The following is a 26,383-nucleotide window of genomic DNA, read 5'->3' as shown; positions in this document are numbered from 1 at the left end:
GGTAAAGCAGAATACAGTCTGGGTTTAGCCCAATGGTTCTCGCCCTTAGGACACCTCATAGCCTCTCAAGTTGTCAGGATGTTCAATTAAAAACTGGAAAAGAATTTATATTAAACAAAATTGATAAGAGGTGTACATTTAGGGCTCATTTTCAAAACAAAAAAAAATGTCCAAAACCGTTATAAGGTTTCAGAAGGATATTTTTCTCTCAAAAATGTCCATGTTGCAATTCTGAACACCCAGATTTTGGATGTATTGCTTCGTAATTCATACAGATTTCAAAGGGGGTGTGGTGGCATGTTTTGGACAGGACATGGGCTGTCCCAAAAGATAGCCATTTTTCTACAGTAATGGAACTAAATTAAAACGTATAGGGCCAAAATTACGTCTTTTTGGCTAGACCTGTTTCAACCACGACTAAGTGACCACAAGGTGCCCTAAATGACCACCGGAGAGATTAAGACATAACCCTCTTACTCTCCCAGTGGTCACACCTCCTATCAGACCCCTAAGATGTGACAGTACGTACTAGGCTCTATGACAGCTTCACATATGATGGATCGTGACTGAATAGATAGGGATGGGCTGGAGTGTAAATTTTAAGGGGCTTCAACGTTAGCTTCAGAACTTAGTACAAGAACAGCACTGGGCAGACTTCTACGGTCTGTGCCCTGAGAAAGGCAAGGACAAATCAAACTTGGATATACATATAAAGTATCACATACCATGTAAAGTAGTTTATCTTGTTGGGCAGACTGGATGGACAGTACAAGTCTTTATCTGCAGTCACTTACTATGTACTATGTTATGATGGCTATTCCTATTAGAACAGCAAGCAAGTCCCAGGAATAGCCTAGTGGTCAGTGCAATGGATTGTAGAGAAGGCCCTTATCCCTCTCTAATTGGTACACTTGTAGTGGAACGTGTGAGCCCTCCAAAATACAGTAAATACTTACTGTACCTACATATAGGTGACACCTGCAAGCTTGAGAGCTATTACAGTGAGGTACAGTAGGTATATTTCTGCTCCTGAAGAGCTCACCATACAATATAAGGGGGTAATGGTGAGATGTGCACCTAGGACCTTTTAAGCAGAGGCGTAGCTACATGGGGGCATGGGCCCCCACAGATTACGCCCTGGCCCCCTCTACATTTGACCCCTCCCCTCGCCGTCCGCCCCGCCACCACATCAGGTACCTTGTTTGCTGGCAGGGGTCCCCAATCCCCACCAGCCGAAGAGTTTTCTTCAGCGCCGGTCGACTCTGGCGCCTTCGTTGTGGGATCATCTGTTTCTGACGCCTTATGTCCTGCACGGTACAGGACGTAAGGTGTCAGAAACAGATGATCCCACAATGAAGGCACCAGAGTCGACTGGCGCTGAAGAAAACTCTTCGGCTGGTGGGGATTGGGGACCCCTGCCAGCAAACAAGGTACCTGATGCAGGGGGCAGGCGGGCGGCGGTGGGGGTGTGTGGTTGCGGCGGCGGTCCAAAGTGGCAGGGGGGTTGCGGTTGTGGCGGCTGGGGGGGATCAGTGGCTAAACAGTGCCCCCCCACCTCGGGCTCTGGTCCCCCCTCCCGCCGAGGTCTGGCTACGCCCCTGCTTTTAAGTGATGTCCACTGCAGTGCCCTCTAGGTTGCCCCACTACTCTGTTGGGATGTCTGGGTTGCAAGGCTACTAAGAATGATGACATCCCAATGGCTGATTTTTGGACGTTTTTCTCTTGAATGTTCTATTTTCCAAAATGTTCCAAAAAAAAAAAAGAAAAACACACTGAGCACAAAATGTGTAGGAAAAGGGTGATTTTTGATACAACAAACAAAAATAGAGATGTTTTTCAGGTTTCAAAATGGCTATGTTCACCACTTAATATTTGGACGTTTCTAGCAAAACTTCCAAAATCAGGCTTACAGTGTTTTATCGAAAATGCCTCCGCGTCTGTGATGCTATGAGTTTCTTTGATCACAATAAATTTGCATTATGAAGTACATTTGCATATAACAGAGGTAGTGCATGCAGATGGATATCCTGGAAACCTGACTGGCCTGGGTTGAGGACTCCTGGTCCATAGTTTATTAGTTTTAATATAGCACCCAAAGCTTTACAATAATATAATTTGGAAATAGAAAGGAGCTACAAACACATGATAAGATAGTGGAAAAAAACAAACACAGGAAAAACAAAGGTTAGAGAAGAAAAGGCGGATAAAGTCCAATTGTGCTACCACCAGCTGATTAGTTCCCAGTTATGTGCCAAAAGACCTTGGAGAAAAGGTGGATTTTTATTGCAGCTTGACATTCCCAGAAAAGAGAATTCCAACTGCAAATGTGCTGGAAGAGAGTTCCATTGAAGAGGGGCCAAGCGAAACAAGGTCGAAGAGCATTTGGACTCAAGATTGGTAACATATACTGTAGAAATATGCAAATGATGATCGTTATGCAAACAGAGAGCTGGGGGAGTGTAAGGAAAGAAAGATAAAGGGGGACACAAGAGTGTAACACCTTGTGAGTCAGGGTGAAAATTCTGAAGTGTTTTCTAGATTGCACTGAGAGCCAATGATGATGCGTAAATAATGGCGTAATGTGGTGAAACCTTTTGGCGTGGACAAGGATCCTGATTGCTGTATTCTGGACAGATTGTAGACATGCAAGAAGAGTCTGGTTAATGCCAGCATAGGCAATGTTACAATAATCTAATTGTGAGATAAGTAGCATGAGTAGCAGGGTGATCTGGGAGGATTTGTCAAGAAACAAACAAGCTGGTGCAAGGCATAAAAACCCTTGTTCACTAGGGAAGTAATTTGAGACTCAGTTTGCAGTCTAGGATAACTCCCAGATATTTAAATTCAGACACAAATTTAATAGAGGTGTCATGTAAAAGAAGCATTACTGGACCTGCTGTACACCACCTTGGGTGAATCTCTTCATCAAGGCGGTTAATAAATCCCAATAAATAAATAAATAATGCAAATGTGCTGTAATCAAGCTGCTACTGTTTTGGAATTGCTTAAGGATAAGGAGCTGCCTTTCCAATCAAACAGAAATCCAGTGCTAATTGAATAGCAATCAAGTTAGGCTTTTGTGAATCAGTAGAGTGAACCAGAAAAATGCCCAGATGCCCAAATCTTGAATTAGCACTGTCAAGAGACTCGGGAAAATATTGAATAATAAAGGTGCAAGTATTGAGCCTTGTGGGACTCTGCAGGGCGATTGTTGGGGAGCTGAATAAGAGGAGGGCAAAAAAAAACAAATGCGAAGGATCTGTCACTTAGGAAGGCAGAAAATCTTTGGAGCCTTTGACAGTAACTTATTTTCTCCTTAAAACTGGGGGAGTGTTGTTTTGCTTTCTGCTGTGTGTGTGTGGGGGGGGGGGGGGCAGTTTCCTGGCATAAAAGGGCCAAGAGGAAAGTCTGTGGAGTTATATGTGTCTTCCAGCTTGGGACCAATTATCATTACATCTTATGTCTGGGAAGGTGGTCTCAGGTGAGTGCATTACATGGAATGAATGTCTATCCCAAGGATCATTTCCACTCTTCCCCAGTACCCCGATCTTGTTTTGGAGCCTCAGTTTTGATTCAGAACAGATGGTTCCTTCCACTTAGGACATCCTGTTTCATCAAAATGTTGAATTTCTCTGTCCTGTATGAGTCCCCTCACTCATACAGGATAGATTTTTTTTTTTTTACAATAATTGTAGGGAATTCCTGCTTTGTTCAACCATTCTGATAAAACTTTTGCTGTGCCCCACTACGTTCTTCCCCACCATATGCCAGTGTAAAGACTGTTTTCTTTCTTTCTTTCTTTCTCTCTCTCTCTCTCTCCTATTAGTGTGATCTGTTCTGTGCTCTATAGTTTTTACCTACTGCTGTGATTCAGGGTGTGTGAGAAGTCTGTTCTCTTATGCATATCTCCTCTGACTAACCTAAATAAACTTCTAAAGACCATAACAGAAGTAATCACACACACACACACAAACAAAAAAAAAAAACAACTGTAGCTGAATGTACCTCACCTTGAGCTACAACTGAACAAAGTGTGAGCCAAATCTAAAGAATAAATACATGGTGGTCGTATTAGACATCCAAGATAAAACCAGGTTAAATAATTCAGCTGCTCTAACCATTTTAGATCTAAACAAAATATGAAAATGTACTTACATTTTTTTTTATTTATAAATTTTTATTAAACAACTGAAATTCACCATAAAGTGCCACACAATACATCTTGTAATATATTAGGGCTCCAAGTGATTTTAGAACATTTTTACCCCCTCCCCAACTCCCTCAGGATGTTGTATTTTATTTATTTTTGTTTGTTACATTTGTACCCTGTGCTTTCCCATTCATGGCAGGCTCAATGCAGCTTACATGGGGCAATGGAGGATTAAGTGACTTGCTCAGAGTCACAAGCAGCTGCTTGTGCCTGAAGTGGGAATTGAGCTCAGTTCCTCAGGACCAAAGTCCACCACTCTAACCACTAGGCTACTCCTCCCCCACTACTAGCCTTCAAGACTTCCAGCAGTCGCATCCATTCCTGTCCCTCAGGTTTATATCTGCCTTTCCTTTTATCTGTTAATTTTTCAAGTTCCATGATACTTCTGAGTTTCACCATCCAGTCATATATTGTGGGCCCCAAGCTACTTTTCCAATGCTGTGCTATAACTGTTTTCGCTGCAGCCAGGCCTATGCACTTAACTCTTTGATGCCATTTTTTCCCCTTTTGATTACCCCCATCCCAACAGGTACCACTTAGGCTCCTGCGGGAAAGGGGTCTCCAGAGCTTGTGTTAATGTAGCCCCAATCGCTCTCCAGTACCCCTGCAACATCGTACACTCCCACCATATATGGTAAAAAGATGTTTGAAACCTTTCACAGCAACAGCAGGGCCACCACCTTTAGGAGGAGTAGCCTAATGTTTAGAGCAGTGGGCTTTGATCCTGGGAACCTGGGTTCACTTCCCACTGCAGCGCCTTGTCACCTTGGGTAAGTCACCTAATCCTCCGTGGCCCCAGGTACAAAAACTAATGGAGGGATACGAGACCTATCACCCACCTTTTTTTTCTCAGATATAACTTTAACAAGCAATTAACTGTAATGCCCATACATCCATCATTAAGACCAACAACTTGTTTTTGGTGTAAAACAGGCCACAACTTTGTTTATTAGTGACATGTAGAACCCGAGCTAATAAAGAACAGGTAACATTATTTATTCAGTAGTAGCGACACTTGACTACCTGCCATTTAACAGCTAGGAGTCATAGCCAAAGCATTAAAACCCACAATTCCTTAACCACAATATCAGCAAGGCTTAACCCTCGAGTCGTGGACCTCTACGTCTGTATTGAGTTGAGGCCCAATGTACACCTCCAGGTGAACCTTGAGGCTCCGCCTTAAGAGCAATGCCCTAACCCACCATGCCAGCTAGGCTAAACCATCAAGACGTCCTCCATGTCTATATTGCGCTGTGGCCCAATGTACACTGCCGGGTGGACATTGAAGCCCTGTCCAGAAGGACCTCCTTCTGCACAGGCTCTAGCTTGGGTACCCCTCCCCTCCCTTAAGCTGGGACAAAGCTAAACAATTCACATTCTCACAGACTTCTAGGAAAGCAAAGGGCGGGATGGGCAGGTGAGCAAGCTGCCTCTGAGGAGCAGGAAAGATCGTGGTCCTCAGAGGGGCCGGCCTTATACTGGTGCTGCTAAACCCACCCTCCCCCTGCTGGAATCGCATTTCCATTGGCAGGTGATTCCCGCCAGCAAGATTTTTAAACGTGACAGCCCAACGAGGGCTAACAATGGTCCTGCATGCTGGCACAGCCCGTGTTAAGATACGTCTTCCCTTCCTGACCCCGGAAGGCCTGGCCTGAGCGCAGAGTGCTGGAAAAGGTGGGTTGGCTTATCCCCTCATTAAAGGCGGGCTCTGGAACGCTATTCACGCTAGGTACTTAGATTGTGAAACCCCTATGGACAAAGTACTTGCATATAATGTGTATAGTACTGCCTATGACTTTATAAATGGTTTCTAGTAGTAGTAGTCAAAGGATCAAAACCCAAAAACATACTGACTGTGAATGACAACATCCCATTTTAAATAAGTACATAAGTAATGCCATACTGGGAAAAGACCAAGGGTCCATCGAGCCCAGCATCTTGTCCATGACAGCGGCCAATCCAGGCCAAGGGCACCTGGCGAGCTTCCCAAATGTACAAACATTCTATACATGTTATTCCTGGAATTGTGGATTTTTCCCAAGTCCATTTAGTAGTGGTTTATGGACTTGTCCTTTAGGAAACTGTCCAACCCCTTTTTAAACTCTGCTAAACTAACCGCCTTCACCACATTTTCCGGCAATGAATTCCAGAGTTTAATTACACGTTGGGTGAAGAAAAACTTTCTCCGATTTGTTTTAAATTTACTACACTGTAGTTTAATCTCATGCCCCCTAGTCCTAGTATTTTTGGAAAGCGTGAACAGACGCTTCACATCCACCTGTTCCACTCCACTCATTATTTTGTTGGAGAGAGAGAGAGAGAGAAGTGTTTTACTTCCTGAATTCTGCTGCACATTGCACTGATTTATGAGGAGCAATCAAGAAGGAAAAGTGAAGTTATACACAGTTCAAAAATAAATGTGCAACTTGTCTTTGAACAGTATTCACTTTAAATATAACTAGCTCTGAGACCTTCCCCCCCCCCCCCCCCCCCCACACACACACATTTTCTCCAGTTTTCAAATCCCCAGAATATATTCTAAGGCTGCTAAAGGCTCTGAAAGTGTTCTTTTATTATTACTATTATTATTATTAATTACATGTGTACCCTGTGCTTTCCCACACATAGGTTCAATGCGGCTTACATAGTAAATAGAATTACAAAGTCTTGAAGGAGAATGTTACAAGTTGAAGTAAACATAGTAGTAGTGGGGTTTTGAGGCTATGTAAATTGAGCTTGGAATCAGTTGCCTCTGGCCAAAATTCTTTGAAAGGGGATCAGAGGGATACCTGAATCTTATGCAGTTGCAAACTTTGGCCAAGGGCATTTTAGCTGCATCCAGCGAGTTCACAGTTGTACACAGACTGCTACACAATTACACGTCCTGCTCAGGTATACATACACACGCACCCCTTCCTCCCCCCCCCCCCCCTCCCCAGACAATTAGGGAACATGACGATTTGTACATGTGTTGCCAATAAAAGGGAAAGAATATACACACACACACACAATTTGATATATCTGGTCAGAGTAACTTTCTTGCCTGCTGGCAGTGTACGACATATTTTGCAGATATAGCTGCAGTTTCTGCTGTCTCCCTCCGGCCCTCCCCCACAATTAATTCATTTTTCCCCCTTGCGTGTTTCAGAATATCCAAGCTGAGAGAAATCGAGGTCCATCAAGCTGAAAATCCTATCGCTGACAGTGGCTACAAGAAGGTCACAGAAGCCACCAAACTTTAAACCCTTCTCTTTCTCGTTTCGCAGATGCTTAAATTGTCCGTGGCTGTTTTGTTTTCTCAGAACCGTTTTAACATGTCAAAATGGCAATAGCATTTGCATTTCATAACAAACAAACAAAAGAGATTATTAGATACATTTATTATTTCCCTAGGGGGGGGGGGGGATTGACAGTAAATTTCTAGTTACCTCTCTTTTCTGTACCTCTGTGAATGTAGTTTTTACCTGACCCAATTCATCCCGAATTATAGTAATTATTGAACAGAACCCCCCCCCCCCCCTCAAATAGGTTTTAAACTGTACTAAAATAAATGTTTTCCTTCTCCGGAATGTATGCTGTCTTGTAGCCTGCTTTAAAAAGAAACTCTTAAAAGCATAAGTGACAGACGGGCTGGACGGCTCGGCCGGAGGAATCTCTCCACGTTTTCTTGCGGTATCTTCTGCACAGCAGGACTGTACATTACATAACAAAGGCCAGGTAAATCTTCACTCGTTTTCTTTGGTTTAATATCCCCCACTTTCTCCCTAAAGAGGAAAGGTTGAGAGTCACTGGGTTTTGGCATGTACTGTCTTCACACGTCACTTTCGCTGCTGCATCATATGGAAACAGGATCCATCAAACAAATTTTGCACAGGAAAATAAAAATATCTGTTCGCAGTCTGATTTATTTTCCCCGCGGGCACAAAATGGGAGAAACATGTTACTAAATTCAGACTGAATACTAGCAGAAGAAGTGTGCAGGCGGTAAAAGCTACACTGATTCGTGCTTTCTATTTTATTTTTGTTCTCTTAGCTAATGGAAACAAACTTCCCGAGGAGAGACTTTCCGCAGGAGCCCAGTTTGAAATCACCGGGACGCGCTTCTAAACACGCGCAATTGCACAATCGTTTAAAAGTCTGGGGTGTCGTACCGAAAAGCCGTCACAAAATATCGAAAAAGATGAAGTCGCTGAGAGAATGTAATGAGAGCTGAATACGATGATTTGAGACCTTAGAAAACAGAATAAAAGGACATGAAAGGATTAATTTGTAAAGAAGTGTTACACGCATTGCGTTAGGAAAAAAATAAACGCACAAGTGAAAGCCCGAAAAGGAAAAGTTGCTTTTGTGTAGGGTGGCTTTTTAGCAGCCTTCTTCTACAACAATCATAATGAAATGTTTGAAAACGATGCATTTTCATAACTTTCATTCACAATATTTAAAACTGTTGTCTGTGTCTAGTTTGGGGAACTTTTAGCGTTATCACGTTAAAAGGAAAAAAAACCCCGATCACCTAATAGCTAATTAACTAAAATCAAATCCAGAGGTGCATAAGGTCCTTGTTCTTTGATGATTTTTCCCATAACGTGGAGTCAGTGGGGCCAGACACCGTCTCTACATTCATTCGGTCCATATGCTTTTCCACATCCATTCTCTTTCAGCCCATTCTTCTGGGCACTAACTAATAAAAACGCTGTAGTCACCTTGAAATTTCCTCTGCTATTTTCCAATTAAAAGCTTAATAGCCCTGGAAACGGAGTTCATGTGGTGAAGTTTACCAGAGCCTCCTCTTCTGAAAGGCTTTCTGCTGAGATCCCATTATGTGCTTGAATAAACCTTTTCTAAACACAGAAATGGGACCCGAGGTAGTCAGGTGTTGGGTTACAATAGACTTTCAGGCAGGGGATATTCCACTAACATAAATACAGACCTGTCCCTGTAGGGATATGTTGTCAAATAGTACGATATGTAAAAGATTCCCATCAACTTAAATACAAGACGAAGAAAAAAAAAAGGATTATTGCACTATATCGAATGGGGGATTTAAATGTGAGCTCCCGATGTGCAGTCAAGCGAAACAGGGACCCCTGCTCCAAGCCCCACCTGATATCCAAGAAGATGGATAGAGAGGAGGCAGGGCACGAAGGAGGGATGGACTCGGGCTTGCTAAAGAAAGGCCAGTTAGATTTTTTTGAGCGAACATCCTTTCAGATCGGACTTCAGTACCAGGCACGGATATCGCCTTTACAATTTAGTTTGTTAGTTTTGGTGACTATAATTACGTGATATGGCAGGTCTGGTCTCACACATGCATAAAACAGTTTGTCTTCCTTCCGTCCCTGTAATTCCAATCTCCGGAGAGAGATTTTTGCTACTCGGCGCTTTCACGTGCTGATTGCACGACAGTCCCACTCCTGGACTGCAAATCACACACTCCTTTCTTGTGCATACACACTCACTTACTATCTATCTTTATGTAGTGTTTTATCACGTTACCGATTTATCTGACAGCTGCCCTTTGGGGATTATTGCCGATCTAAGCTGTATTTTGATTTCTTCATTTGTACCTGAATGGAGCAGCTCAGCCACTCGCCCCAGTAAGCTACGGGGTTGAGCGTTATAGGTGTGAAATCTTGGAAAAAGCGTCTCAAACGCCATTCCTAGAGATCACATGGAACTAAACAAAAAAACCTCTCCAAACCGGACTCTCCTTCAGGGAAGTGGCAGAATAGTTTAAAAAAGGTTTCAGGGGAAAGCAAACAAGCCTAATTTGGAAAACCTTAATTTATTGGGAAGGGGAAAGGGAGGAGGGAAATGGGACTTGATATATCGCCATTCTGAGTTTGTTTTTGCAACCACATTCAAAGCGGTTTACATATATTCAGGTACTTATTTTGTGCCAGGGGCAATGGAGGGTTAAGTGACTTGCCCAGAGTCACAAGGAGCTGCAGTGGGAATTGAACTCAGTTCCCCAGGATCAAAGTCCACACCGTTTCTCCGAAAAAATAGTTCTAGATCGCTGGTTATTTGCTGTCTCTTGGACAGGAATTAAGGAATTCATATGCAAACTTGCTATAAGATGAAAGGATACGGAATGATACAAAGTAACAGTTCAACTGTCAATCAGGGAAATAATCCTAAATCCATTAAATAAAACACGAGATTGCTGCATGGGTTTTGCCCTTATCCCAGTGGTTGATGACAGCCGATAGCTGCCGCTGGATTAATGTGTGTTTTTTTTCTTTTCCTGTGCAATAGTTTCTGTCAAGTTGTAAAGTAGGCAGTCTTGCCAGGGCGACTGTTAGCAAGGCGAATACAGACTGTATCATCCTGGGCATGTTTACAATGTACCAGTTTTAAAACAGATTTTTTTTTACAGTACCCTTTATTCTCTCCTCCTCCCCCCACATATATACACACATTTCTGGTTGGAAAATACACGTTGCAAGCGGAAAAACTTCAGAAAGTCAGTGCACGACATTATTCTGAGCTACTGGGAAGCGTGGTTTGAGATTTATTATTATTATTATTATTATGAGTGAATATGGTACTATTGCCTAACCGGAACAGGCTGTGAAAAAAATTCACCGCTACTTTATTATAGGCTCCATTTGACACAGCAGAGCTGCGTGAGGTGTCCTGTTTTCCGAGTGATGCACCGCACCAGTGCTGAGCCCTCCGGAAAATACCTAAACAGATCGCACGCCGCACTATGAAATCTGCATACTGAAATGACAACATTTCTATTCAGTTATCACACACATTTAGAAACAAAAGAGAGAGAAAAAATATTCTAACGCTTGAGTTGTTCCATCATTAAAGCATATACCTGTTTTGAAAGCTTATATTCCTTTATGTCGGAGACTAACATATAGGTTTTCTTCAATGAATTGTATTTGTAAACACTTTTATACATAAAGAGAACCTGGTTTAAAAAAGACAGAGCAAAAAGGCTGTGAGAGGGTCTTTTACACGTTTTTCGCTTTTACTGCACTTTCCCCACATCCGTGGTCCTGTAAAATTATGAGTGGCAGCGTACTAAGTCCAAAATTAAAAACTAATTACCCAGCTTTCGAGGTGCTGTACAGATTTGCAAATTGACTTTCTTTGTGGGAGGATCAGGTTTGAGGAGTGGATTCATGCAGAACACCTCTTCCAGTATCTATTATTTTTATAGCAATGTGGATTTCGTGCATTGGCCTCTCGCTTAGAAGGGGTGGAGGGAGATCAAAACAGGTGAGCGAGGTGCTGGTAAACTTTACTTGCTGAGTTGTAGATCTTGAGCCTCAGCTTTCCTCCTAGTGACCGAATTTGGAGAAGGGTGAAAACGCAGCACCTCTTAGCAAGGCAGCTCCCCCCTGCAGCAATAGGAGTCCGGGGGAGTCGAGGCTGGGGGCGGAGCCAGAGGGGAAGGGGAGGCGTTCCCGGCCCTGCTGTCCGGGCAGGCTGAGCGCAGAATGCAGAGACTTGGCTACAGGACGGAGGGATCCATGTCTAGAGGGAAAGAGCAGCAGAAAGCAGCATCCCGACCCCAGCCGCGGAGCACCCACTCCTCATCCTGCAGGGGCTACTGAGGAGGAAGCAGCGGGGGCAGGGGGGGGCAAAAGAAGAGCACAGAGGGGTCAAGTGCAGAAGGGAAGTGGGCAGGAGTAGAAGGAGAAAAGAGGGTCCCCAGGTGGGGGTGGGAGGGATAGTGGAACAAGTGTCGGGTTTGAGAGGAAGGGGAACAGAGAACAGGAGCAAGGGAGAGAGAGCAAAGGAGCTGGGAAGAGAGAGGGCGCAAGGGTTAAGGGGAGAGGGCTTGCAGGAGCAGAGAGAAACAAGGGCTGAGAGGGAGGGCCTGCAGGAGGTAGAGAGGGAGCAAGAACTGCAGGGGAAAGGGGAGGAGGGGGGTTGAGGGGGGAGGGCTGCAGAGAAGAGCAGGGGTTGAGAGGGGAAAGGGCTGCAAGGGAATCGGGGGAATAGAGGTTGAAGTGGAGCAGGTGTTGGGGAGCGAGGGGGAGGGGCAGGGCCATGAATGGATACGGCTCCCCTTACCTGTATATGGGGGCGCCGGTGGCTCAGCCGCGCGCTCCCCTGCAGCGGACCCCCAAGTGCGCGCGTTGTCGGAACCACGGGGTACTGTCCTGGCTGAAGGGCCACAAGCGCTATTGCCGCTTCAAGGACTGCACGTGTGAGAAATGCATCTTGATCATCGAGCGCCAGCGGGTCATGGCCGCCCAGGTGGCGCTACGCCGGCAACAGGCCAACGAGAGCCTGGAGAGCCTGGTGCCCGAGAGCCTGCGGGAGGGGGGGCCGGCCCTACGCTGGGCCCCGGAGCCGCCACCGGCCGCCTCCGCCCTGCAACTACCCAAAGCAGGTAAGAGCCAGATGGGCACAGATTCAAGCCCAAGCTAGAGCTGTTTGATTTGAGCAAACCTTCATAAGAATCTGCGGGCAGGGGATTACATTAGATCACATGTTTATTTAATTGGAAGCGTTAGGGTGTGTGCGCGTGTAATTTTTGTGCGTGTATTAGCGTGGACTAATATAGCAGATCTTTCTATACGATGCACACAAAAATGATCCTCCTTTTGTCCCCACGCCACTCTTCTTTCTCTCTCTCACACACACACACACACACAGTGTGTGTAGGTCCCAAGGGACGATGTAGATTAAGAAAGTGACTAAATGCTTGCCTTGTTTGTTCTGGAGCAGATCCGCTACTGTGACACTTACTGTGACACCTGAAGTGCGCAGTTCTGCACTGTGTCATTACACAATTTACCGTGTCATAATTTCTCTACTTGGGGAATACAAAGTGCAACCATGACCAGATTATGCCATCCGTTCACCAACCCATTCACTTATAATTCCGCTCTGTAGAAATTTGTGCTGGAGGAGGATATGAGTTCTCAGAGGGAGCCAGCCACATTGGTCGAAAGTAACATAACGCTGCGAGTTACTGTCGCGATATTTGTCAACGTTCTAAAATGAGCAACCACGGTATAGCCTGGTGTACGAAACTTCTTTGGAAATTCTGGTTTTTAACCTCGTTGCAGGTTAATGACGTTATTTTAAAGATTCCCCCATAAAAATACTATTGTAACCCAGGGGTTCAGAGATGCAAGTCAAAGCTATTTGCCGATGTGCTAAGCAAAGTTTCATTCTGTACGTAGAGCTAATGATGTGATGGATAATATGATTCCGATATTGATAGAACATCCCCCGATGTTCTAAACGCGGAAATTGAATCGTTACACTAAAGAAATGGGATGTATATTAAAACATTGGGATGGACTCAGGTTCTTCGTGAACGCTGAAGTTATGGGAACATCTTTGTATAGCCAGAAAAAAAATTATGTTTTTTTAAAATCAAGTTTCTGAATAAATGTTCCTGTATCGTAGTGTAAAAAAATAACCGTATATCGTGCAGTTGGGTGCTTTTTTAGTGGTGATTGAAAAAGAACAAATAACTTTGGACCATGTTTTCTGAAGATTTGTTTAGTGAGCAGAGGTTGCTTCAAATTCTTTTGAAACTAAGGCCTTGAGCAGAGCCTAGCTTTCCTTTCGGCAAAATTAAATTAATTAATGTGTATTTATCTACTGTGGTTTTTTTTAAGTATTTTAAAAGAGTAACAACATTAAAACAAATAATTTAACAAATCCCCAAATCAAAGAACTCAGAGAAATTACTAATAACATTTTTTAAATGGTTAAGTCTCAACATAGGAAGCCAATAGTGGTTAGATTACGTGGCCAGGAACAGCAGATGTAAAAAGAGGGAAAGAGCCGGGTGGTGCTTTTCCGGACCCTCAGCAGGAGAGCGACTCGACCAGTGACTGAAACGTTGCGACCCTCTCTGGTTAATCTCACAAGCACTGAAGAACCTGGTGGATGCCATAAAAGTATTTCTAAGAGCCCGATGGGATCGCGGGGAAAAGTGGAATTTGTAAAGGTTGAAGTCTTTTTTTTTTTTTTTTAAGACGACGTAGACGTGTTCGGTTACCTCTGGAGAAGGGATCTGTGCGGTCTCGTTAGCCCCAGGTACTTTTTTTTGTGCATGTTATACACAGTATCCTGTCAGACAAGGATTGTGGATTAAAATGTGACATGCATACAATTAATATTGTGAACCTGGTTTCTTGTTGATATAGCACGTTCTTTTAACTTTTTTTTTTTTTTTTAATTATTTTTGTTACATTTGTACCCTTTGCTTTTCCCACTCATGGCAGGCTCAATGTGGCTTACATGGGGCAATGGAGGGTTAAGTGACTTGCCCAGAGTCACAAGGAGCTGCCTGTGCCTGAAGTGGGAATCAAACTCAGTTCCTCTCCATCCCTTTACACTTTCTGAGAGTAAAAGAAACAATTTTTAGAGTAAAAAGTGCCTATATAGTGTTTTTGCTTGTTTTAGTGCTCCTTTTAAATTCAGTTTATAAACCAGGGCTTTTTTCAGTATATGATTTCGTCGCTTGCCTGTCTCCCCCCCTCGCCCCGTGTGTTTCAGGTACTTCCTTTTCGGTTTTCTTTAGGACAAACAGCTCTTCTAATCAAATAAGTTTTTCGCCCCTGTATGTGTGTTTTACTGTGTGGAAAGGTTCACCCGATCGGATGCTTTCTTTTCAAATTATAATTAAGTTTTCGGATGACATACAAGCGGAAGGGGAGAAAGTAAATTTTCCAGAGATATCCCTTCGTTCCTGGGGAGGAGGATGTTTAAAAAATAATTTAAAAAAGTGTAAGGATGATCTTAGCTCCTGACAGTTTACCAGTAACACACACGTGTACGTATGCTGACAAACATACTTAAGAGACTCATTTTCAAAACACATCGACTTACAAGTTTACACGTGTTACTATGTAACTTTCTTATGTGCTTTGAAAATGAGCACCTCAATATCCCCCAAAACACGAGTCAACTTTTCAGAATGACTGGGGGGGGGGGGGGGGTTCCAAGCCCATCACAATTTTTTTTCATGGCATCTAATGCGTATCCTGATTAATCTAATGAACCATCTACCTACACATACCCCATGATAACGATATTGACCCTAACTACATCTCCCACCTCCCCTCTCCATTGCCTATTTCTACCTATTCAGCTCATCTTTTATTCTATATACTTAACTTTTACCCTCTAATAGTATTCTGTATTCCTTTTACTATGTAAGTCACATTGGACCTGCTTTGAGTGGGAAAGCGCGGGATACATATGCAATAATAATAATAATAATAATAATAATAATAATAATAATAATAATAATATAAAATTAGTAGCTATAAATATGTCACTTTAAAACTAACAAGGCTATGGAAGATGTCACAATTAAATTCAGTTTGTCACCTAGCCTGTATAAAATGTGCCTCTTCATTAAAAAATGAACTTATTATCCCCCTCACAGCTTTTTATTTCTTTTATTTGGAGGTGAAAGTTCAGTGTGTTTGGGGTTCCCCCCACCCCCACTCTTGTCTGCCTTCCTCCAGGCTTAAAGTTACCCTGTGTGTTAGACCAAAATTCCCAGGAAAAAACAAAATCTGCACATGGAGAATAAGGACAGTGTTGAAAATAATATATATCACTGCCATGGAATTTTGCTTTTCCAAAGAGAGATCAGCTTTGTTTCAGTAAGACCCTGAGGATCTGCAAACACATAACTAGCCCAAATTGATCCAATTTATACATTCGTATGTTAAATTTCAAAGAACAGTCACAACAGGGATATACTGGAAACAGAATATTTTCTGAAAATATCCGGTACAAGGAGGAATAAATGCTACCCACAAACATTATTTGCTGGTTATAAATGACACACTTAGCAAGAAACTATTTTTCCCCCATAAAGCAATTTAAAGAATGACATTTTCATATTCAGCTATTACAAACATGCCCCCAAAAATCACTGTCATGTTACCTATAAAGAAGCACATTTTTATGATAGGTTAATCATAGATTTGTTTTTCCACTTTCAATATATATCTTCAGAAAAGCTCAGGAAATTCACAAACTAGCTAGGCCCAAGTCTCAAACAAATGACTATTACCAAGTGAGGACAGGAGAAGAGAATATTGTTTTCACATCAGTTCATTTCCACTCTACTACTACTACTACTATTTAGCATTTCTATAGCGCTACAAGGCATACGCAGCGCTGCATTGTTATCCATGCAGATGAACTTTACCTTTAAAAATAAATAAATACTTTTAATGTCTAAAAAAGTCCCCATATGAATCTGTTATTGAAATCATATATTTTTGTTGTCAGTCCAAAACATACTAGACATGCAATTGAACTGATAGTTAAATAGATCAGTACTCATAAATTAACAAAATTGTTTAAACAAATCTAGAAAAAATCCATTATTTTTCTGTTTCAATGTGCTGAGGGCTATTCTGATTATATAGAGAATCTCTTTGCGAAATCATATAAATCCCCTTTATTGCTTTCATTAAAAACGCGTGAACAACAAATTAACTGCAATCGTGAATCCCGAAACAGATTTTATGCCCAACTGTGATCATCTTTCTCCCTCCACTGCCAATGAAAAAATAAATAAAAATAAACGTCGGTGAGGTTCTGAGTTTTCTGGAATTTGGCTCAAAAGACAAGAGGGGTGAAACCGTAGTGTTACTGGGCAAGACGATTGCAGAAAAAAAGAGATACAGCTCCTGGAAACTTTCCGATCGTGCCAAAGTATAGAAAACGCTTGGTCTGGTAAACCCCCAGTAATCCGTTTGGGGAGTAGAGGTGAAATAAGTAATGGGAAAGAAAATTAGCATACAGTGCCAAAATAATCTATACAGTATTAAGGAAACCAGAGGACCTGTTATACTAAAACCCGACGTTCACCCAAGGTAATTTTTTTTATTACAGTATAATTTGATTACAACAATCCAAGGCCTATATCTATGTAAAATACTGTATATCAAATATATATAATATATAGTTATATATACTGTATATAGATGATATATAATATATTATTTCTATCTCTCTATAGTGTATAAAGATATAGCTTTAGTTGTATACTGTACAGACATGCACGTACACACTGGGAAGGTTTCATAGAGATAGCAGACAGACAAAACAGAAGGATGTTGCCCCAGGTACAAAATAAGTATCTGTACGTAATAGGTAAACCGATTTGATTGTAACCACAGAAAGGCGGTGTATCAAATCCCATCCCATGTTATGAGAAAGAGAGCTAGATGGATGGATAAAGGCCCTGGGACGAACAGATGAGGAAAAACAAATCTCAGCAAAGTCGCTGACAGGGATGACTCTGACCCTGTGAGAGGCTCTGAACTGTCTGGCGTTGGGTGATCTGAAGGGTTCTTACGGCTCTAATTATTCCAGGGGTCCCTGCAAAACAGTGCGCTCCCCGCTCCTTGGTGGACCTGGGAAATGGGGCTGCCATGTGACCCAGAAGCGAGAAACTTAAGTGTGAGAGAAAATCCACGGAAACCTTGTTCCGCAGAAAAGCTGTCGCTGGATCACTACGAGGAAAGGAAGTTTTAGAATAGTGCTGTTGATGGGACGAGGAGAAGCCAGGGTAGATCCTCTTTTGTTTAAATCATTTGGCTTTGGAATGAACCCCCCCCCCCCCCCCCCCCCCCCCAGTTGACAAGGTATCAATTGTGTTACGGGAACGCTATCAAGCATTTCCGGGAAAGGTGTTCCAGCCTCCTCTCCCCTCCCCTTTCTCTTGAATTCTTTACTTGTGGTGTTTTCACCAGGTGGCCCCTGTTTGAAGGACAGGAAGGTGGAAAGCTCTTTAATCTAATTTTCAACTTATTTCACGCTTTTCCATCAGATGTGCTCAAAGCCTGTCAAACTCACACCAGAGAACAGTAAGAAATAAACAGACTTAGAAGGATAATTCACGAATAAAACACGGTGTATGCATATACCACGATTCTCTGTATGGCACTCAGATTTGAGCAGGCACATGTCTTAATTAGCTAACAAGTTGTTAACCATCAATAATTGGACGCTAATAACCAATTATTGAAGTTAATTAGCACCAATTAGCATTTGCATGAGCATCTGGCTACGCAATATTCTATAACACTGGGCACCTAAATCCCTTAGCGCATAACCCAAAAGGGGGTGTGGCCAATGGAGGGGCATGAGCTGGGCTTGGGTGGTTCAAAATGTTGCCTGCAATGTTATAGAATAATAGATCTCTGCAGTGGCAACCCTACCATTAGGCTACCTCAGGCGAGGGCCTCAGTCGGCACTCTTGTGCGGCTGCATCGCTCCCCGCCCTTCCCTTCCCAACCTCCTTCTCCAAAATGGCCCTTTTCTTTTCTTGTTTTTCAAAAGAAGGCAGCGGCAGCAACTCCCATAGGCTGCCCTGCCACCGGTCCCAGCTCCTTTTCTCTATTGCGGGCATCTGCCTCCAAAGAAACAGGAAATTACATCAGAGAGGCTGGCTGCAGAAGAGAGAAGGAGCCGGACCGGTGGCAGGGCAGCCTTTGGGAGTTGCTGCTGCCGCCTTCTTTTGAAAAACAAGAAAAGAATGGAAAAGGTAATTTCGGGGAAGGGGGTTGGGGAGAGAAGGACAGGGGGGCAGCGGCAGAGGAGCCGGGGTGGAAGCTCATTTTCGGCCTTGGACGGCAGATTGTCTTGGGCCGCCCCCCCCCCCGGGTCTCTGTGTCCAGCTTGGGTGCCAGAATTTGCGCCATATTTCAGCAGGCTTAAGTTTGGCGCCCAGAGTTGGGTTACACAAGCGCTAATGTATAAAGGATGTACACCCTTTACAGGATAGTGCTTAGGGACGATTTTTTTCCAGCCCCCATTTCTGAGTGCCACTTATAGAACTGGCCTTATAGTGTATTGCTGTCTGTTGGTTTTGGATCTTATCTGATAATGCTGCGCTTGCAAACCTGGAAAGGCAACTAGTAATGGAGCACGTTTACATTAAACAACTAGCATGAGTTTACTGCATAGCACAGACCTGCCTTAATGCTTACTACCAAAGCAGCCAACATGGTAAAAATCCTGCACTAGCTGCTTAAGGTGGGAGTGGGTGGGAGCTGGGCATGACATGAGAAGGTCAGAGGAGTGGTTGGCTGTGGCAGATAGTGAGTGGGTTGTTACTGCACGCTGGCTGTCATGACTGTTGAAAACGCAGGTGAACTTACCGCCAACTCAAGAAGAGGCAGTAAGTGCAGCTGTATCACTGGTAGTCTGGAAGCACAAATGTCGCCCGTATGTGGATGGATTTCATTTCAACCCCTCCGATCCTTCTCTCACCCTTGATGCAAGTCTTCACTCCCCTATTACAAACCTGAACCCCCCCCCCCCCACCAGACACAAACTCCCTTGACTGGAAAACCCACCCCCAGAGCCCTACCCTCTCCCATCCCTTCGGTACCTCCCCAGGGGTCTGCATTGGTAGTTTCAGGGGGTCCACTGCCCCCTAGTGGTTGTCTTATGGTATTACCACTATGGCTTATCCTTCCTTATATAGTCTGTGGGGGAAGGGGTTTTCCTGTTGGTGTGGTCAAGATCGTGATGGAGGGGGTTGGAGTTGTAATCAGGTTTTCTGTGTGCGTGTGGGGGGGTGTTGGGGTTGTGATCAGGCGGATTAGATAATGGGGTGGGGGATGGAGATGTAACTGGGTGGAACAGATGGGAGGGCTCAGGAACATGGGACCTTGACTGGGGGAGGGGGAGAGAAGCAAAAGGTTTTACAGTGCTGTGGCAATTCTGGATTTATTTTAGGTGGGCCTTTCCCACATTACATGTATTAGTAGTGCTCTCACGCTAATTGCACTGCATGTAATACACTGCCCATGCGCAGTCTACCGTGTGCATTAATGCAAAGCAGATGCTGGGCACTCCCCCTGCATCTACCACAGGCAGGGCCGACTTAACTGTTGGACCAGGTGAGGCACTGGCCCAGGATGCCAGTGATTAAGAGCACCAAAATACTCAGCCTCTGACCTCACCTGGTTTAAAGCCTTTTCTTTCCCTTCCCCAGTCCGGTCTCTCCTCTTTTCTTCCCTCCCTCTCCCCCACCCCCCGGCCTGTCTCTCTGTCGCACCACACTGCTCCCTCTCCTCTCTCCTGCAGTCCTGTACAGTTTACATCGATTGCTGGCAACAGCAGCAGCAGCATAATAAGCTGCCTTTGGCCAACCCCTGGATCTTCCCTCTGCCACATCTTGCCTACAGGAAATTGCATCAGAGGAGGCAGGATACGGCTGCTGGCAACTGATGTAAACTTTACAGGACCTCAGGGGAGTGAGAGAGGAGAGGGAGCAGAGCTGGTCCCGTGGGGAGGGAAGGACAGAGGAGGAGGAAAGAGAGACCAGACTGGGGGTGGGGGGTGGGAAGAGACGCTGACCCAAGGGGAAGGAGAGATGCTGGATCCGTGGGGTTGAGGGGAGGGGTGCAAGGCACTGGAAGCGATGTGATGGAGGGGAATGCCACCAAAGCTAGTTGCCTCAGGGTGTCACTAATGTGTGGTACATGTAAAAACTGCACTTCAGTAAATGGTCTCCAGTTTGAAAGAGGCAGCAGCTCTGTCCCTTATGGTCATTGACCTCCTGCAATAGGAAATGAGGAATAGCGCTACACTGCTAATGGAAATAAGGAAATGCTATTATCATCCTCTTCAATGGGTTTGGATGGAGTCCAAATTCTTTTTAATAGCTCCGATTCATCACCCACTCATCTCAGGTGTAGAGTACATCTGTTAATGAGGGAAAGGATGGTACAGTTCCTTGCTTTTTCTGCTGTTAGAAAAGTTCAAACTTTGCCAGATGTGATCTGCCTATGTACAGAGGAAGGGTCTAACTGAATAGACTTGGCTGGGAATCTTTCTGAAATCTTATAAATGAGACCTCAGTGGGCTCCATTAAATGCTCAAGCATCTTGTGAGCGAACACAAACCAGGAGACAGCTCCCCTCCAGGCCAGTCCTAAACAAATCACAATGGACACCTCTAACCCCTCATTCTTTCCATGGAAAAGTTGACAGCTGACCCTGTTTAACTAAGGCCTTTTTACATTTTGTAAATGTGGGCACAATATTTCGAGAACCGGGCTATTGAAGGTGCCGTAACTCTCTCTATCCTTCACCAAACCTCTTACTAACTGCAAAGGAAGAATTGAATCTTGTTTTAATCTTTTGTCTTCCTAACATAATCCACAAGGGAGCACAAGAAACATAAATATTTATTTATTTATATTTTTCTCACACCTTTTTCAGTGGTAGCTCAAGGTGAGTTACATTCAGGTACTCTGGATATTTCTCTGTCCCAGGAAGGCTCACAATCTAAGTTTGTACCTGAGGCAATGGAGGGTTAAGTGACTTGCCCAAGATCACAAGGAGCAGCAGTGAGATTTGAACCAGCCACCTCTGGATTGGAAGACTGGTGCTCTAACCACGAGGCCACTCCTCCATTCCTTAGAACACAAATCAACCAGAGATGCTTGATTTATTAAGCTTAGAAAATCAGATCCTCGAGGCCTAGAGGTTCCCTTTAAGCTCCTCTGCACCAGAGCACCAAGTGTTAAACCTAAAATACAATGTGAATCTAGCACCATTGCCATTGGTGCTGGGAATAAAGGGCTAAGTGACAATTCCCAGAGAGGCCTTGCCTTTTTTTTTTTTAATGTACCAATCTGTTTGGCCACAGGTGCAGGGAAAGCAGGGGAAGAGTCAGCTGTATATAATGAAATTGCCACAGCACTAAACTTAGCAAAGTCCAAACAGGAAATCCTTTACGAAAGTGGCAGAAAGTCCAAAAGAAGTAGAGAATGACACAAATGACCACCAGCCTTGGGAAGAAAGTAAAGCACTTCTTTATTGAAAACACCAGTCTTAGGGACCTGACACAGGCCGTGTTTCGGTGGACACCTCCACCTGCTTCAGGGGGTCACAAATAAAGCTCCCATCCACTCACGTGCACAAGGCAAAAGCAGAGTGAGTCTGTGCTGCAGTGGAAACAGAGTGCTTCTAACGTTCAGCTTGGTTGTATCCTGCACTTTAGAATTACTTAATTTCCACTGCAGCACAGACTCGCTTTGCTTTTATTTATTTATTTATAGCATTTATACCCCACATTTTCCCGTACAATTTCGAGTTCAATGTGGGTAACAAGCTATAAAGAAGTCATTGTCTTATGCACATGAGTTTGTCCACTAGAGTGGCATTTGGAGCTTTATTTTGACCCCCTAATGCAGGTGGAGGTGTCCACTGAAACACGGCCTGTGTGGGGTCCCTAAGACAGGTGTTTTCAACAAAGAAGTACTTTACTTTCTTCCCTATGGCTGGTGGTCATTTCTGTCATCCTCTGCTTCTTTTGGACTAAATTTAGCAACTCAGCACTTCCTAACCTTGAATGGAGACTTTGCAACGGACCGAGCCCTAAGCACAGTTGTTGGGACCCTGCTGGAAACACTGACGCGCTATTGGGGGGGGGGAGGGGTGCTATAACAGTGCTTTAAATAAGTCTCAGTTTGGCCTTTTCCCTGTGGGTTGCAGATGAAGAGATAACAATTAGGAAGGCAGAGCTCAGTTTGGGAAAAATACCCTTCAGCAACCTTTTTTGAAAGTTGACATTTTTAAAACAATGCCACTGAAACCTTTATACCTGTAAATCTCACTGAATAGTGCAGTTTGATATGCTGGGCAGCCTCTTGGCCTTCATAATTTTATCCAGATGTGAATGATAGGGTGCAGAATACAGGCAGAAAATGTGCACAATTACAGGGTCTGTTTACTAGGCTTTCTTACACTAATTAACTCATGGAAAAATCTTATAATGTGAATTAATTGCACCTGGTGCATGTTATTACACTAAAAAAACTGACCCATACTCATTAGATGTGATGCTTCACATGCAAGTGCATGAAAAGCAGCTCATTATAAAATGGAAAATGCAGCTTGCTGTAAACTTAGCACAGAGCACGGGGTAATGAGCCCCTGATGTTCTAAGGGAGGAGCTTATGGGGGAATTCTGTATATGGTGCCTAATGTTTAGGCGCTATTTCCATGCCATGTTCTAATGGATGCAAGGTGCTGAAGCAGGGCAGAAATGGCAGATCCGCATGAAAACACGCTTATGTGAACATTTATAGGATAGCGCCTAAGTGATTCCACGCGGATCTGCAAAGGAGGCGCAATGATGGGAGGGACATGGACAGATCAGGGGTGTTCCCTTAAAATGTGTGCACTACATAAGTACGTAAGTATTGCCACACTGGGACAGACCAAAAGCCCATCAAGCCCAGCATCCTGTTTCCAACAGTAGCCAATCCAGGACACAATTACCTGGCAAGATCCCAAAAAAGTTCAATACATTTTATGATGCTTATCCCAGAAATAAGCAGTGGATTTTCCCCAAGTCAATTTAATAATGGTCTATGGATTTTAACTTTAGGAAGCCGGCCAGACTTTTTAAACCTCGCTAAGCCAACTGCCTTTAACACATTCTCTGGCAACGAATTCAAGAGTTTAATTACACGTTGAGTGAAGAAAAACTTTCTCCGATTCGTATTAAATTTACTACTTTGTAGCTTCATTGCATGCCCCCTAGTCCTAGTATTTTTTGAAAAAATAAACAGACACTTCACGTCTACCTGTTCCACTCCACTCATTATTTTATAGACCTCTATCATATCTCCCCTCAGCTGTCTTTTCTCCAAGCTGGAGAGCCTTAGATGCTTCAGCCTTTCCTCATAGGGAAATCGTCCCATCCCCTTTATCATTTTTGTCGCCCTTCTCTGTGCCTTTTCTAATTCCACTATACCTTTTTTGAGATGTGGTGACCAGAATTGAACACAATATTCGAGGTGCGGTTTACCATGGATGGATACAAAGGCTTTATAATGTCCTCACTTTTGTTTTACATTCCTTTCCTAATAATACCTAACATTCTATTTGCTTTCTTAGCTGCTGCCGCGCACTGTGTTATAGGATAATATGGATCTGCACCTAACTTGCGCACTGGATCCACTCCATCCAGGAACACCCTTTATAGAATACTGTTCAGTGCCGATTTTTTTGACTCCGAATTTTGAGCGCCATTTACTGAATCCAGCCTTTGTGCTTAATAATAAATACTACCTCTCCCTTTTCACTACACATCCCAAGATCCCCTTACCCCAGCACCTACTCCCGGGTGGGGAGATGAGGGGGGGGGGGGGAGAGAGTGTAAGACAGGATTGATCCCTTGGCACCTGTGCCTCACATTGCTCCCTAACTCAAAATGGCTACCTTGGTTCCCTAGCTAGGGGTGTCAGTTTTCAAATAAATGGGCCTATTCACCATCACTTCAAAAGATAGTGCAATATTCTTAGGGGTTTTACCACCACTTTGTAAATGTGCTTATGGTATGAAGTCCTTAACTCCTGCACTAATGTGCTGTATAGCTGAGGCCCTTTTAGAGACAGAAGTTGTATCTGGAGGGGAGGAGTCAAGATGGCGACAGGAGAGGTCGCAGTAGTTTGAGCTCCGTCTGGTTCATTCTGCTGTACGAGGTATTGGCCCTAACGGGGAAGCGAAAGGGCAAGGCATGTATCTTTTCTGCTGAGGATGGTGCCGGAGCCCTCCTCAGCCAACAGACTATGGACCAGCAGCTTTGGATCAAGCACACTGCAACAGAGAACTTGTGCCTGCTGAAGGGATGATTTCTCCTTCAGCCCTAAAGCGTGCAGCATACCTCCTATAACCGGAAGTGAAGTCGTGTCAGAAGTCGCTGAAGTTGGAGTGGTGTTGGATGGCATCTTCACTCTGAAGAGCAACGGGGTGACTGTTGTTAATGTTACGGCTTCTGAAAGTTTGTCCAGTGAGGCTTGGTCTCTGGACGGCTGTGGAGGGGGACAGCTCTCTGGAGCAGGAAGGAGCCTTAAGGCAAATGGTCAACAGCCTAATGAGATCCAGGCATCCGGAGAATTGGCTGATGGATTAAAGGAGGTTTTGGGGGCCACTGGAAGGATGGAAAGATCTTTGTCTGCACGTATTGAAGTTTTTTTTTTTCTGAGAAGTTTGAATTGCTTCAGTCCCAGGTGTTGGTGTCCAAGGAGAGAGTGAGTAGTGTTGCTAATTCCCTGGGGGATTATGAACGGCGGGTTGGAGAACTGCAGACTGTGCAACAGGCCTTAGTTAAAGACAGACTTGTGATTCATCACAAATTAGAGGCATTTGAAAATCAACTAAGACGTTTGAATTTAAGATTCGTAGACTTTTCTCAATCATAAGTACATAAGTAATGCCATACTGGGAAAAGACCAAAGGTCCATTGAGCCCAGCATCCTGTCCCTGACAGCGGCCAATCCAGGTCAAGGACACCTGGCAAGCTACCCAAATGTACAAACATTTTATACAAGTTATTCCCGAAATTGTGGATTTTTCCCAAGTCCATTTAGTAGCGGTCTATGGACTTGTCCTTTAGGAAACCATCCAACCCCTTTTTAAACTCTGCCAAGCTAACCGCCTTTTGTTACCTGTTCAGATGGTTAAGAGATACTTTCGGGAGGCCTTGTAGATCTCCCAAGAAACTATATGCCTCCTATCACAAGAACTTATTATATAAGAACTGGGAATCAGCCTAGCGTTGTGTCAGCGGACAGTCTGGAGTTAACTAATTTTCTGGAAAATTCTCACAGGGGGCTCTAACGCAAGCCACACTTATAGTCACCTTTGCCCTTGAACCTGACCGAAACTGGGTGCTGAGATTGTCTTTCCGCTATAGATATGTGTTGTTTTTGGGTATATTTCCCAATTTCTCTAGGTCCATGCATTTTTAGCTTTGTGTGCACAACTTGTGGCCCTGGGGGCAACCTTTTCCCTTCAATTTCCTTATAGGTCTTGTGTTAAATTTGAGGGTAAAAACTTTGTGTTTTTTGATCCTCAACAACTTAAGAGTTTTATTGAAGGCAAAAAGTCTCTGTCGAAACTAGTGGTCTCTGTAATCCCATCTGGATGAATGACTGAGATCGAATTATTCTCCTCCAGATGATTTTTCTGTTCTTTGACTCTTCTGATGAGTCTTATACTCCTTTTTCTCTTTTTTTAATTTCCTGTATTTTCTTCCACATTTCTCCGGATGTGGAGTGATTTTTCTTTTTCCTTCCCCATCCTTTCGCTTTTTTTCCTTTTTTCCTGTTCTTGATATTATTGGGGGGGGGGGTTCTTTTTCCTAGTTTTCTTTTCTGTTTTGTGGAAATGATGCAATTAT

At 43.8% G+C, this 26,383-nt stretch overlaps 1 protein-coding gene across 1 annotated transcript in view; it reads left to right on the top strand.

Annotated features, from left to right (window-relative positions):
* The first annotated feature begins 12,223 nt into the window (after window positions 1–12,223).
* DMRT3 (doublesex and mab-3 related transcription factor 3) overlaps window positions 12,224–26,383 on the top strand; it is a 35,488-nt gene continuing 21,328 nt past the window's right edge. The window contains exon 1 of the mRNA XM_030192376.1: window positions 12,224–12,569. Coding sequence (XP_030048236.1) covers window positions 12,224–12,569 — 346 coding nt within the window. The remainder of the gene's footprint in view (window positions 12,570–26,383) is intronic.

The sequence above is a fragment of the Microcaecilia unicolor genome, chromosome 2, assembly GCF_901765095.1.
Source record: "Microcaecilia unicolor chromosome 2, aMicUni1.1, whole genome shotgun sequence".
Taxonomy (NCBI): domain Eukaryota; kingdom Metazoa; phylum Chordata; class Amphibia; order Gymnophiona; family Siphonopidae; genus Microcaecilia; species Microcaecilia unicolor.
Note: the sequence above shows the minus strand (reverse complement) of the source record. Positions and strands in the feature narration are given on the sequence as shown.